This window comes from Rhea pennata, chromosome 1 (genome assembly GCF_028389875.1).
Source record: "Rhea pennata isolate bPtePen1 chromosome 1, bPtePen1.pri, whole genome shotgun sequence".
Lineage (NCBI taxonomy): Eukaryota > Metazoa > Chordata > Aves > Rheiformes > Rheidae > Rhea > Rhea pennata.
Window position 1 is genome coordinate 116,732,863 of NC_084663.1, and position 15,225 is coordinate 116,748,087.

The 15,225-nt window shown below is 35.0% G+C and overlaps 1 protein-coding gene across 8 annotated transcripts in view; it reads right to left on the reverse strand.

Moving 5' to 3' along the window:
* Positions 1-15,225, reverse strand: part of SYNJ1 (synaptojanin 1) — a 67,170-nt gene that overhangs the window by 19,875 nt on the left and 32,070 nt on the right. For all 8 annotated transcript variants that reach the window (XM_062598388.1, XM_062598415.1, XM_062598407.1 and 5 more), the window contains exons 13-23: positions 12,001-12,192; positions 11,805-11,889; positions 10,350-10,490; positions 9,733-9,925; positions 8,225-8,383; positions 5,913-6,069; positions 5,462-5,579; positions 5,136-5,351; positions 4,339-4,417; positions 3,558-3,720; positions 333-539 (exon numbers count right to left, since the gene is read on the reverse strand). In XM_062598388.1, the coding sequence (XP_062454372.1) occupies positions 333-539; positions 3,558-3,720; positions 4,339-4,417; positions 5,136-5,351; positions 5,462-5,579; positions 5,913-6,069; positions 8,225-8,383; positions 9,733-9,925; positions 10,350-10,490; positions 11,805-11,889; positions 12,001-12,192 (1,710 nt within the window). The remainder of the gene's footprint in view (positions 1-332; positions 540-3,557; positions 3,721-4,338; positions 4,418-5,135; positions 5,352-5,461; positions 5,580-5,912; positions 6,070-8,224; positions 8,384-9,732; positions 9,926-10,349; positions 10,491-11,804; positions 11,890-12,000; positions 12,193-15,225) is intronic.

Consider the following 15,225-nt stretch of genomic DNA (forward strand, 5'->3'; position numbering starts at 1 on the left):
TTTTGAGGTGAGTCTTTCAAGATGTAAGGCCAAAGAACTAAAGCAAGTAAGGTAATTTGCAGCAGCACAGACCAGTGTACAGAGCAGTAAGCAAAACTCAGGAAATGGGGCTCTTCCACTGCCCACTAGGAAAGCTGAGACATAAATAATGAAGCGATTTGCCCAAGACTACCTATCTGTAAAATGCCAGATAATGAAAAGGATATCCTTTTTTATTAACAGATCTAAAAGCACAATTAGAAATACTATACAAGGTAGTGCTCTGCCATTGGGCCAGACTGCTGCCAAATTGACACATTTCCTCTACTACTATTATATAATGTAATACACACTGTGTGTGGAAACAGGTGGCCCCGGGGTTTTTGTTGGAGCTCGGCTCGGTCTCACTGGGATGGTAGGTCCATCTGACAGCGTAGGGGATTGACAGGGACTGGAACGTGGTGAAGAGCTTGGGGAGGTTCCAAGACCAGAGCTTGAAGTTGGCTGTAAATGCTGAGGAAGGATTTCTTCTACTTCAGCACTGTAGTCATCAATGTCACCTAAATATCAAACCAAAAAGAAAAAAGCATGCAAAATAAATGAAGATACAGTTAAGTAATTATTTTAAAAAGCAGAGGAAGTATAAACTGATTCTGGGCATGGGATTTTCTGCAGAAAGCCCCCCTCCAAATTGTAAGTTCCAAAGAATCAGTTCAACCACTAAATCTTTGTTTGATTCCTGCATCAAAAAATTAGAAAGACTGCAGATCTATTTGAAACAGTTTAAAATGCTCCAAATGCACCAGGGAGAAAATGCTAGAGTCCTAGCATTACACTTAACTGGTGTAGGACTACAATATAGATATGGCACATACTTGGGTAGTGCCCTTGCCATATGGCTTTATTAATACTGAAGCAAGTTTCAGATAGTAATCATAATCAAATCAACCTACTTTGCTCCATTTGTGTATGTTTGACTGCAGTGTAGAATACCCTTAGTAAAAACGCTAATCCTTAATTTGCTATAATGGCTACCTTTTCTTCTAGTCACCAGGAGACACAGATCTGCCTTTCATACCTCTTGTCCACCCCCCCCCCAAAAAAAATGTAACACAAATGCATAAATACAACTAATTTTAGCAACAAACTTAAGCTACTCTAAACTTGCTTGCCACAGGAGGCCATGACTCCAAAACTGCTTTTACAAGATAAGTCATACCCCAAACTAAATGTGAAAATAATTTATATAGTCACATCTTTTTCATGGCAAAACAGTTAACCATGTTCCTTCCTTCAACTATAATGACACTGTGGGGATTTCCCCATGATACTTTCAGCCAAACAAAAAAAATATCTACACTAAAAACCATTTAGTCTCTGCTTTGCCTTTACACATAGTTGCCAACTCTTTTTTTCTTGCAACTTATGCGGAGTAATGTTTGCTACTAAGGTGCTTGGGTCCAAGCATATGAGCTACTCAACTCTCAAAAAGTACAGATATGAATACATCTAGAAAGCATATCTGTTCAAGAAATGAAAAAAAAAACTGTAAAATATGTAAGAAAAGAAGACAAGAAGTGTCAGCAGGTAAGGCATGGGTTTTTGGCTGTAGTTAGAAAAACATTTCAGTTTTACTTCCCTAGGACATAAGAGGAAGGACAAATATATGCTAATGCAGAGAACAGAGTGAATCAGGCCTTCTCAAGAAATTCATGTTTGAACACTGAAGCCAAATCACAGTATTTCAGCACTGCCCAGGATTGGCGGGGGGGGGGGGGGGGCGGAATAATGACAAGAAGAGATACACATGCCATATAATTTATTAAGCTACTTCACAGGTCTATCTACAACCTCCCATTTTGTCTCCCCAAATATTCTTGAAGTGATACACTAAAATATTCTTGAAGTGATACACTGAAAAAATAAAACTGCACAGAATTCCAATTCTATTATTCAAAATTCACATTCAAATTATGTAATAAAACCTATGTACTCACTTCCAGAAAACCTGTATCTTCATTAAAAAAATCATTTGACCACATACAGCCAGTATACCCTCTTTATCTATTGATATGTTGGATATCTATTGACAATGAAATTATATTCTAAGCCCTTTTAAGTACATGAGATTTCTTCAGACTGCATGAGACAGAGGCACAGCACTATATAGAAACCTTGTATATATTTTAAAGCTTTATTTGACTTCGTAATTAGAATAATATCTCACTCTACTAGAGCTTTGAAAGCTTCCTCTTTAGTACACTTTTAACCACAGTAAATCATTTCTTGGAATACAGCAGTGCGGTACACAGCTGCCTGATGAATGTCCAGAGGGCTGTTCTATCAGAAATAGACATTGCCATATATTTTACCTAGCTAGTTATTTCAGATAAAGAAACCATTCTGTAAACCAACATGCCTCTTAGGAGGCTCATTCATCCTTCTGGTAACTGATAACTAGATACCAAGAGAATCAAGTTTTCCTTTTTTGGCTATCTTGAGAGGATTAATATTCTCTCTCCTTTCACTCAGTTCGAAAAGTATCTTCACTGCACAACTTGATTCAATTTTGAAAATACCAGACAAAAAGCTTAAGGTACTTCTAAGAATTAAGTATCCAATCAAATGCCCTTTTAATAGAAGGTAGAAGTTCAGTTTTATTAAATACTCCTTATTCCCATCATCTTCTAAGACTACGTTCAAGCAATAATGAACAAAGCTGGAGTCCCTCAGCCTAGGGGGTTGGCTTTCTGTGATCCAGGGCCTAGTTCTGATGCAGCACAAACTGTGTGCCCTTGGCATAGGTTTACTGGGAGAGAGAAAAATAAATAAATAAATAAATAAAGCACAAGCTCTAAGCTGTGAGAAAGTGCATGGACTAGAAACATGCATGTTAAGATATGCAAAAATGTGGAGATGAGATTGCTGCAACAGTGATTTAGCAGCTCCAGTATTCAGCAAGAAAAACACTGACATGAAAAGATACAGAATTCTACAGAAAAAAAACAAACAAATTAACAAGCAAAGAATTGGAAAATAGCAACTCCTCAGCACTGAGGATTGGCCTGTTCTAAAAAGCAACAGAGGCTGAAGGTTTCCCTACCCAAATGATGTTTGCCTACCTATTAAAGACTCATCAGATAGCTTGCTAGGGGTGGTAAACATATCAATGCTTAGCATAGGAGCTCATTTGTCCTATTATGTGTATTTGCTAAAAAAGAATTGCTTTGTACTCTGAAGTTGTACATATCCTGCTTACAGAGCCTCTCTGGGAACAGCAAAAGTTGCATGAATGAAGCGATCCTGAGATGGCAGGTTATGGGGTAAAGTGAGAAGAACAGTAACAAATTAGTAAAACCTACTGATAAACTGCAAACTGACACAAAATTGAGACTGCTTAACAAGTTATCCAGATACTGCTGAAAATACTCTGATTCTTAATTTGTGTGTTTCAGTTGGGCATAAGCTTCTTACACAAAATCATATAAATATATATATATATACATATATATATTAAATTAACAATAATATTTAGAACTGTAAGCACTCCAAAGTAGGATAACTTTAATTCAACAAACCTTCCATATCATAGTCTGCAGTAACATCAGCATCTTCACAAAGCAAAGTGGAGCTTGTTGAAGAAGGCAGTCCAACATTAATCTTCTCTAGATTCATTTCATCTTCCAAACTCCTGATCCAGTCTGGATTTTTCAAGCTTATACTTACAATTCTTCCTAATAGCTGAATTGCCATAAGATATACACAGAACAAAAGTTTTTAGGAATATGAACATTAAAATCCAGCATTCTAAATTAGAAAAGCAAATTATATGTTAGTAGGAATATAACTCAGTAAAAATTTGAATGTGAAAATTAAATTTTTTCCAAAGGTCAAATGCTGGCCCTAGAGAAGCCAATGGCAAAATTGAAATCACACAAAAATGTCAAAGTATCACCGCAGGAGCGTTAATTTTAAATTACTGCAGGCTACAAAAATGATAAACCAGTTTGTAAACTGGTTAGTCTCACAATAAAAGGCTGTTTTTTAAATTGTAAAGAAAAAAAACAGTAGTAAAGCAATTAAGAGAATCCCTCAGTGACAAAGATCCCCCTCAATATGGGATCTTCATTTCTCTAACAGACCTCTTCCTAAAAATAAGTTAGGTTTGGTACCTCTCTCAGCTGGCTTTTGAAAGACAACATAAATACTATATGACTATCAAAAATAAAATTAAAAAAAAGATTAGAAGCAATAGTCAGTATGAAGCATGAAAATCTATGAAAAATGAAATAAAATCAAGAATTTCTTAAAAAGTTGGAACTTCTCTTGGTATAGGAAAATTTAGTAATTTTACATTACCTCAGTACCATTCAAATTCATAACATTTAAAGCAGAGCTTCCTTCCAAAAAGGTTACCCACATTTTGTCTTCTACAAACCTGCAAAGTAATTTGGAAATGATGATTAAAATCCTTTATTCTATCTACTATCTTTTGAAGTCTTTTACCTTAAAGGTTTTTCAATGTTTTATTTGATGGAGAACAATTTTCTTTAAAGGTCATTTAATAATATATATTTGGCTAATAAGCTTTAACTGAACATATCCTTGCAACACATAAACAAAGCAAAAGAACAAAGTAAATATCACTGTTCTCTTAAAAATTGTGTGGCTACAGTCACATATTCAGATTGCATGGCTACAGGTTAGATATTTGTATTAGATACTCAGTTCACACTATGGACTTGGGATCACGCTCCTATTTTTTCATGAATAAAGCTGTTAATTCTACTAACAGCTTAGTGAAAATCCAACATTCACAGGTATCCTCTCATGTTCAGTTCATTTAAAAATGAACACAAGCTTGTACAAAATTATATACAGAAATTTCTCTGATGACCAATTTTTGACAAAGACAGTATGACATTTTTTCTCAAAAATAAAGACAAATTGGAAAAATTAAGTCTGCAAATTGAAACAAAGAGGTAAATAAAATTCATTTGCAATTGTGAAGATACTAAAATTAGAGTCAAAATCTAAATGTTAAAAATTAAGTGGACTACAACTGAAATGTCTGCTAAGAAAGTCACTTAAGGAAACAGGTGGGGAACAATGAAGAGGAATAGAGATTAAAATTAAAAAAAAAAAATCTTTTTAACCTTATAAGTATAACTTCACCATAGCTTGCAAATTTTTGAAGAAGATCATCAATCAAATTATCATCAAAATAGTTTTCTTCTTGTGAAGAACTTCTGATGGAGACCATTACAGTACCATCAGGTGGTCCTTGCATTGCAATCACCTCTTTATAAACTCTATGTCTCTCTTCTGCTTCAATTTCAAATATGTCAATGTCAATCACTGCAACCACAGGCCTTGAAAAAAATATGAGAAAAACTTGTTAACAAAGTATCTGAAGAATAAAATGAATAGAAATATTAATTTTTCAATGATTAGAAAGTAATGTATAAAATAAAACTGAAACCTATGATCAGACGTTTTGAGCTCTGCTCGTCCGTAGTGCAACAAAGTACCAGGATTCCACGTATAAGGGACATTACTGTCATTCTGAAAACTAGCATTCAGAAGATCCAGGTCTTCAGCTATATACAGTAAAAAGGAAAACAAAAGAGGAAAAAACATAGTGATTGCAAGAACACTCTAAAATAATCAGTTATTTATAAAAGGAGAAGAATGAAAGTAAATCAAAATCAGGAGGTTCATATTAAAAAAAAAGTTCCTTCTAAACTACTGAAATGATATCTGATTCTTGATCTTCCTGTTCAGTGTCACTTCTATTTATTAAAGACTATTATATTATTTCTGTCTGGTATAAAGTCAAGGATGGACGGTCAGTATCTTTGGCACTGAACGGATTGCTGAATGGATTCCATAAGCCAGTTAAAATCTTATACAATTTAAGGAAGCACTCAAACCTGATCTGTCAAAAGGCCATTTTCTTCTTCTCCAAAGAATACGATCTGTCCACGCTGGTGTGCGACATTTTTCACTGGTGTCATAGTCATCAGAAAACAGGTCGTATTTGTATGTAGGAGCAAAATTTATTTTGCCCTCTAAAAACCCCCTAAAAATCTGTAAGAAACAGAACAATTTATGTCACACCAGAAGACAGAAACAGATGGGAAACAGCTTGAAACTAATCAGACTCCTCTCTTTCAACAGTGAAAATCTTCATGTGCGCATCTCAAAAAAGAAAGTCATTTGATAATATGAATCCATTTTCACATTTTTTTCTGATGAAAGCATTCTACATTAGCCATTAAGACTAAACAGCGACCCAGAGAGATCATCATTAAAGAGAAATATGTCAACATATATATAGTTAAGACCTCAGACTCATGAGAAACCTACTGCTCCTCTAATGTTGTTCAGAACTTGAGGCTATTGAGAATAGATGTCTTCCACAGCACTTTAATTAGTTGTTATCATTGCTCATATGTCAGCTAATGTTGGGAATTAATATTGAGAATTCATGTGCTTGTCTGAATAGATACACATTCCTTCAAGGGAATGCAAGATACTTCCTCAGTAAGTTAAAAGGAGTTTTTTTTTTTTAAAAAAAGGACAAAGAAAGAAGGAGAGTCCTTAAAATTAAGATATTCAATATGAATTAAAGAGATTAAAGATTCAATACCACCATTTCTTTTGTAATGAATACAGAAACAGAATAAGAAGAGCTATTATGTGAAAGAATCTGTCAACAGTGTATGTGGAATTTAGGATACAGAGTCAACTGAAAGTAATCAAAAAAATCCATTAGATATTTTTCAACATAAACAGAACCAACTAATACAAGTCTCTAGAAGGCACGGAAATTTGCTAACTCCTTAAGCGTGTAAAGTAGACATAGCTGAAATGTTTTAGTTGACTTTATTAGCTCCAGTCTTTAGTTTAATCTTGTATGGAGCAGTTCTATTTGACATCAGAGATCTGTAAAATACACATCTAACTTGAATCTTCCAGCCAAATGTGTATCAGATAACAGGTTTACCTGCTTTTCTTGTTGGAAATACAACTTGAAATCTAGTCACCTAAAAATCAGTGTGCATCAGAAGATGTGCAACTACTGAGACAATTTATAATAAATTTCTTTGTCTTTGGTAATTATTTTATAACATACTTCTATGAAGAAATGTGCTACATAAATACCTTTCCTAAACACCACACATGCCAACTAACTTTAGCAAGCCAGCTAATAAACACTAATGTCCGGCCAAACAGTGGAACATTACCTCAATAACTTAATGGTACCTCTTCTTTTCTCTCAGTCAGGGGATTACTTTGAATTTTTTTCCTATCCAGTTTTCATTGATCTTTCAGACTTTGTAACTGTCATAAATGTCCCTGAGACCTCTAGGCCACTTCCATTTTGGTCACATTAACTAACAAATAAACATGCTCTCTGTCCATCTGAACCTGTATCTATTTTTTTCCTAGAAACTGGCTATAAAAATAATTTTAATCAAATGTTTTCCCTCCTGTTTTGTTGCACAGGCCATCAGCATAAACTGGAGAAAAGAGCTCTACTTCTGAAAAATGTTGCTTGTGCTCAAAGTGCCGGCAGCACAGATAAAAAACAAACAGAAGGGAAAATAAAAATACTTATCTGTCATTTAACCATCTACAGTAATCCCATTTAAAGCTGAGAAAATAGGAGATAGCATACTTGCACTCAAAATTTGATTCATTTAATATATTCCCTTAATTGCTATATGTGCCCCCCAAGAAACTCTAACAATCTAAAATCTGAAGCTTTCTTCATACTTCATTATTCTATGTCTTTTTTTCCTTCCTCAGTAACAAAGCTATAATTTGGTCTGTTGCTTCTGCAACCAGACAACAGTAACAGCATTAGGCTCCTCTAAAGAGAAAACTAACATTATCGAAAGAACTTCTACATGTACTTTTAAAAATAGTTGCACCTGATAAACAGAGAAAGGTAAGTTCCAAGTTTCCTTTTTTTTTTTTTTTTTCCCAGGGGAAAAGAAAAACCTTGCTTCCACAGCTCATCATTGTATTTGTATCACTAACTCTTCAGGACAGTTACTACAAATAAGTTACTAAGTGTTGCTATGTCCCATCCTTCCACACTAGGGCCTACAGAAAAGTGCTAAAGTAAAAACATGCCAAAGATACAAATTTACAGAAGCACCATAAAAAATTGTTTCTCTAAAGCCAGAAAGAAAAATGAAATATCCTCAAGTGCAATAACATTTTGTTAAGATACCTGTCCAGAATTTTTCTGGTTGATAAGTTGATCTCCAGCAATAAGGGAATCCCAGTTCTGTTGTCGTATTAGGTCCTTAACCTCCTCATTAGGAATATCTATTCGATAATTAAAATCGCCACACCAAAAAATATAGTCATGGGAAAAGAGCATCCTTCCCTGTAAAATAGAAGCATACAATACAGTTAAAAACAATGGAGTGACAGAAATTTACTACTTCCAGGTGTAGGAGCTGAATTTATGAGCCTTTTTAATAGTAAAATATGCATCATTTCTAGCTGATGAGGACTACTAAAGTACATCTTAGTGTTCATATGGATGGAACCACACAGCAAAGTGTATGGTATTCACACATACAGAATATGAAACAAAATACACACACACACACACACATATATATAATGTAGTTTGCATTTCTAAAGAAACACCAATCATCTGAATTGGACTTTAAAATTTGTCACCATTCTGCTCCAGTTTTAGAAGCTGGTTCTAACATGATGACTGCCACCTGTGTCACAAAGAGGTTCAAAATGAGAACAAAACACTACCCTGGGATTATGTGGCACACTGTCTGGACAAACTGAAAAGCAAAGACTTTATTATTCAGATTAAACTGAATACTTTTCAGTTACACAAGATTTTCAAGCCTGGGGAGAGACAGAAGGGCTCCCTTAGTTTAAATAAAGCATATGGCTTAAAGCAAGAACTTTATACTTTCCTTTTTGTTTTGATTTTTCCATTGTCCTCAAGAGAAACAAAGCAGATATACTAGCAGAGTAAAACAACAGCATTTAGAAAGCTGTTTCTGCGAACCCTAAAAATATAGCACTCTCTAGAAAAAATGGAACATTACTATGAGGACAAATTTAGTAAAAAAATATGTAAAATAACATAGCAGACTCCTGTACAGTGCCACAGAAACTAATAAACTATGTTTGGACTACAAAATTTAAGACAGCTCTAAGTCTTTACAGAGATTCATAAATATGGCTTCAAGCAAGCATTTTATTGCACTGTTAAAATTATAAAGGAAATACAAAAGTAAACACTTGATAAGAACAAGGTACTGAATTCCATGATCCAACTTGACCAAAATGAATTATCAAGAAATTAAAATGAGTTTGCAAAAAGCGTGTTGAAATCTTTCAACACACATTAACAGATTTTTGCTTTGGTGTCTACAAAAGTTCTATTGCACATCAGGAATCTGTAAGGTCTCTTTCCCAGGCTAGCTCCTTGATGCCTACTGCAAGTGAATTCATGCTTCACCTTTTTCATCAGTCACTGCACTGGAAAGGTCTATTCTCTCTGCATACTCATCTACGTTAATAAAAACTGTGGGAACTTTATTATCTCTGAGACCTCTACCCCAAGGAAATTTGATTTCCATAGAAATCTGGGGAGAAAGAAAAAAAACAAAAAGACTGCTGTAGAATTTTGGATGATACTGCTAGAGGTCAAAGGATTTAACTTTTCATTTATTATGGAATTTGAACATTGTTGCTTACCATTGGAAAACTGAGCTTGCGAGCTATTTCCATGAAGTCTTCATTTCTTTCTTTAACTTGTGATTGCCCTGCAGCAAAGTGACTGCAGACAAAGCAAAGACTGGATGTATGAAACAACATTCGAATTGCTACCGCACCTTTGTTGCCAGTGGCTCCTCCCATGCCAGTCTTTACAGTATCAACAGCAACATCCCTAAAAAAGTTAAATAACTATTAAATCTTCAAGTACAGGAGCACAAAAGTCAACAGCTTTGAAGTATGTTTGAATAGTGCTCTATCATTGAATGAAACTTTGTAAAAAAAACTAAAGAATAACAAATTGACATTATGTTGGGGAGATTATATTTTCACATTTTTCTTTCAGCAGTAATGCCATTTGATTGTTTTAAAAAGATGCCAGCACATACTGAGCAGCTAAATGTATAACCCTTTAGCTTTTCAAGCTTTCTAGGCAAGTCACAAGGTACTTAAAAACTAAGATACAATAATTTAAAAGCAATTATTTTCCCAGAAGATGGAACAGCTCTTTTAGAGTCTAATATGCTTATCAGTATACTGGTATATTAGTTTGCAATACAAAGCAACCTGAAACTGTGCACAGCTATGAGTTCACTGACCTGATAAAAGGAGCGTGCTGGGGTCTGATAAACACAAAAAGGCAGACGCCCACCAACTGCTCAGAAGCCAGCAGCACGTACTTGTAATCTCTTGATATGGTCTTCTGCAGTTCAACAGCCCAAAGCTTCTGATTGGTTGTGCTAGTGGTGAGATTAAAAATGCCGGCTTAAAAATAAACCAAAGGAAGTACGTATCTCAAGTGTTGTTCTAGTTGACTAATCTTCACACAATAACCTTAATTAAACCTTGGGGAAGTAAGCCAAAGCTCAGACGTGAATGGTTCCCAAATGACTTCTAACAGAGACACAGACTACAGACTGAAATGATTGTCATCACTTCAAATTCAGTCTGGTAAAATACTTCCTCACTCTTCTCAAGCAAGCCAGGAACCAGGACTGTCTTTCCTGTATTTCTAAGACTGCTATGAAGGAGCAAACAAAGCATCTTCCTACCAACTTAATTCCCAGACTAGAACTCAATAAATATTTGGAAACAGTGATGTCTGCAGTCTCAGAGCAAGTAGAAATTTCCTTGGAGACCTAATATTCAAAGTTTTCAGGGCTAGCATTGGATACAAATGAAAAAGATCAGGCCTGGCTGCAGTGCTAACTAGACTGAGTGTGAAATCAGGGCATAGCAAACTGCTGCTTTGCCCTCTGGGCCAGGGCTTGCAGAAAGGCTAACAGTGTAATAGGCTTTAGAGGCCTTTCCCAGATGTCTTGACAGACATCAGAAAATATTTAAAACAGACAAAACAAATATGGACTGCAGATAAAAGACTTAATTACTGGTATGATCCAGTACCAGGTTGAGCCCCGAGGGAACGTATGAAAAATATTTTCATACCAAATTTTGCCTAGGCTGAAAAACCCAAACTCCACAATAATATATACACTGAATCCATGGAGTGATTTAGCTAAACACAAATTAGAAGCAGATCAAGTTATGATCTAACATTACTTCTGCTCTTAATGACTGTACCACTGGTTTTTCACAGAAGGATGTGCTTTTTTTTTCCCCCACAGATCAAAATTTGATGAAAGATAGCACATAAATGCATAACAACAATACATGACTTTGGAAGGAATTTCACAGGAATTGTTGTTCCCGCCAGTAGGAAAGCATAGACACTGCGGAACACTACCAGTACTGCAGAAAAATTCCTTCCATGTGTTATATGAAGGAAAATTTTGAGGGGCTGTTGAAAATGCAATCTAAAATATGGCCAAATACTGACTGTTATATGTGATTTAAATAATTACAGCTTTACTATGGAAAGCTGAGGTGAAGCTTGCAATCTTGGCACAGAAACTGGCAGACAGAACTGGAAGATAATCAAAAAATTAATCGAGAATAATCCCAACCTTACAATACTTTAGCCTTAATAATATCATACACAAAGCAAAAAATGCGAGTATCAACTAAACGGATTTTATATTGATTTTATCACCTACCTGGCATTCACAATGTTTCCTGCATTTAACTCTACCATTTCTTCAAACCCAATGGCAAATATGTCCACAGGCTTGCTTCTTCGATCTGTATTTAAATATTAAAAAAAGTTATTTGTTGCTTATATTTGTCTTAAAAATCAAGACCTCAGGTATCTATTTTAACGTTCATAAAGCAAAAATTAATAGAAATTCCTACCTTGGAATTCGTGAATACCAGCTAACTTTGGTGCATCTAGAAGCCAGTCAGTGAGGGTCTGATTTTTAAAAGCAATGCTTCGAAACTGCTTCCCCCCATTGACGTTCCATGTCCCAACGCAGACTCTAATCTTTTTTGGTTTTGCATACTTATAGAAGTTTTCACACATACTCTTTAGCACTTTTACAGATGCTGCAAAAACATTTTAAAAGACATAGTTTTTATACAAAATACTTTTTTGAGAACTTGGCAATGAGATTTTGCCCTTAAACAAAAGGCAACAAATCCATGCACAGACATAAAGTTAAATCGTGAAAGCAAGATGAATAAATGAGCAAAGCATTCCACAAAGGAAAGCAGATATATTATTTTTGTAAGAAGGATATGGACTGATTGAAAGATTTTAGTAATTCATACAAAGTAACACATATAAAAACTTAATTGCTGTATGCTTATAAATATCTGTCACTCTTTCACTCCGTATGTGTTTCTCTATTTCTGAAAAAAATAAAATAAAAACAAAAAAATCCAAGACACATGGATGTGTTGATCTCTAAAACTGTAAAAATGACTGGTCTAAATACATCTGCTAAAATAGGTCAGGTAAATTATTTTATTATATTAGAGTATGCTCATCTTAAACCTGAAATCTGGATTATTTTTTAGGTCAGTTGAATTTCTAAAGTTATGCTTGAGTTGGGAAAGTAAGGAACGATTCAAAACAATTAGACTCATTTCTCTGTTACACAGGTTTTTCTGTGTCCTGCCTGCATCTGCCAGATGGGGAAAGAGTAATGACCTATCTGTAAGGGGCACTGTGAGAACAAAAAGAAATGTTATTCAATGCTTAGAGTTGCATATATGGAAAGAGACCATTCATGTATCAGCTGCATAATATAATTACACATATAGATAAGTTTCCTGATGCAAATGAACAGACCTAAATATTTTTCAAATTACACTGCTGTTTTTCTTCTATCTCAGCGGAAAAAACGCATCAGGTTAACAGTGTTGTTTGCATTATACTTTACCCAAGTAACATTAACTTATCTATTTAGAAGACTCTCTCAGTCATGCTAAGCATGCTGTAAAGATTATATAAAAATATTAGATAGAATTTTTCCCTTCATTTTGTGCTACCTTGCCATATGATCAGCTACAGGGCATAATATTTTCATTCAAAGCTCCAAAATAGGAAGATTAGTGAGCTGGTTTTTTTGTTGTCTTTTATTCATTCTTTTTAAATTTGCCACCTTTCAATTTGGTCCAGAAGTCTGGCTACCTAAATAAAATAAAACAAAAAGCAGGAATTCTCTAGCCCTCATGGTTAGAAAGTGAACTGGAAACAAACTGTCAACATGTAAAACAAGAAGAAAATAATGTATGACATGTTTGTGAACTTGTTTACTGCTGAACAAATGATATATACGTATACGGGCTAATCACATATAAAAGACAATGTAATTGACTGGTGTTTCCTTGGGGAAAGCAGACGGTGCTTGCAAGCATACCATTAATCTTCTTACCAGAATCTAGGCAAATGAAGCAAAGAAAACAGGGAGAAGTCTAAAGAAAATGTTACGTCCTGAAGGAAGAGCCAGATCAGTCAACTGGACACATCCACACGCTATGGGCCAGTCAAGTCAAAAAGCCCATCGAACACTAGAAAAGCCTCCAAGGGCTATGGAAGAAACTACCCAAAGAACCTGACCACTGAAGAAAAATCAATCCAAGAAACATAGCCAGAATCCACAGAAGTACCCAAATCATCCAAAGGATGAGTTGAACCTGAAGAATCCAATAAAGTATCAGGGACATGCTGTGAAGACCTTCCAGATGAGACTCTGTACTATTCTGAAAGAGTTTAAAAGCAGAGTTCAGACGTCTCTCCACTTCAGCCCTGCTTTTTTTTTTATTTTTTCTCCTTTCATTACTAATTTTCAACCTAATCACAGAATCATAGAATTGGTAAGGTTGGAAGGGACCTCTGGAGATCATCTAGTCCAACCCCCCTGCTCAGCAGGGTCACCTAGAGCATGTTAGACAGGGTTACATCCAGGCGGGCCTTGAATATCTTCAGAGAAGGAGACTCCACAACCTCTTTGGGCAACCTGTGCCAGGGCTCTGTCACTCTCACAGTGAAGAAATTCCCCCTCACGGTCAGGTGGAACTGCCTGTGCTTCAGTTTCTGCCCACTGCCCTGATCTTAAGTAGTTGCTGCAAATAAGTCATACCTGATTATAAGCAGTTTCTAAGAAATGCTGCAAATTTAACTATTCCCTATTTAACTCCTGACACTGGAACAAACACCTAAAGGGAATATTTTCTTATCAGAATAAGATGTAACTTGGAAGCAAAGTGCGACTGTTGCATACATGAAATGGACAGGTTTTAACTACAGCTTTCTAAATTTCATAATAATCTTTTCTGTATTAGAATAAACAAAAAGAGAAAACAAGAGATGAAATTTTCATCTGTTTTCCAAAAAAACCCATGAACCATTTTTCTTCACAGCTCCCTATTTTCACATCTATATTATTTTCGTACATATTTCTAGCTTTTAATCTTTTCAACAAAATTGTGTCTACGCTACAAAGCCAATACATTGCCTTTTACATCATTTTGCAGTAAAAAATATTTTAACTGCTGTTCACATTGTGCAGACATCTGGAAATTATTTCTACAAAAGAAATAATAATTTAAATCCTTTATGCATATTCTGTGAAACTGAATTTGAACTGAACTATTTTGCTACACAGTCCAAATTACTGTAGGTATTTTTCAATACATGCGTTTAGTATTCAGACGAAACTTACAGTGAAATATTACATCAGTAAGTTAAAAATAGTTGACATTTATGACTGGTATAGTCTAGAGGGTAACACCATTTAATTCAATAAACAGCTTTTAAACACTGCCCAAGAATCAGTTAATTCCAACTCTCTATTACCTGCAACTCTTCCAGATTTCATTAAGAACTCAGTAAGAGTTCAGTAGCTACAATACTAATAAATACTAATAAAAAATGCAAAGCTGAGAGGAACTTAAAGGGAAGAACATCTCAACATGGAAATGGACTACAGTAGAATTGCTTTCACAAGAAAAAAAAAAACTTCAAATGCATCAGATGTATTCGAACAACATCTAGTCTGCCACAAATTCTTAAGCGTTTTTTCCCAAGGATCTTCCCCTTTTTAACTTCAGTACCTAAGGTTAATGCCTATT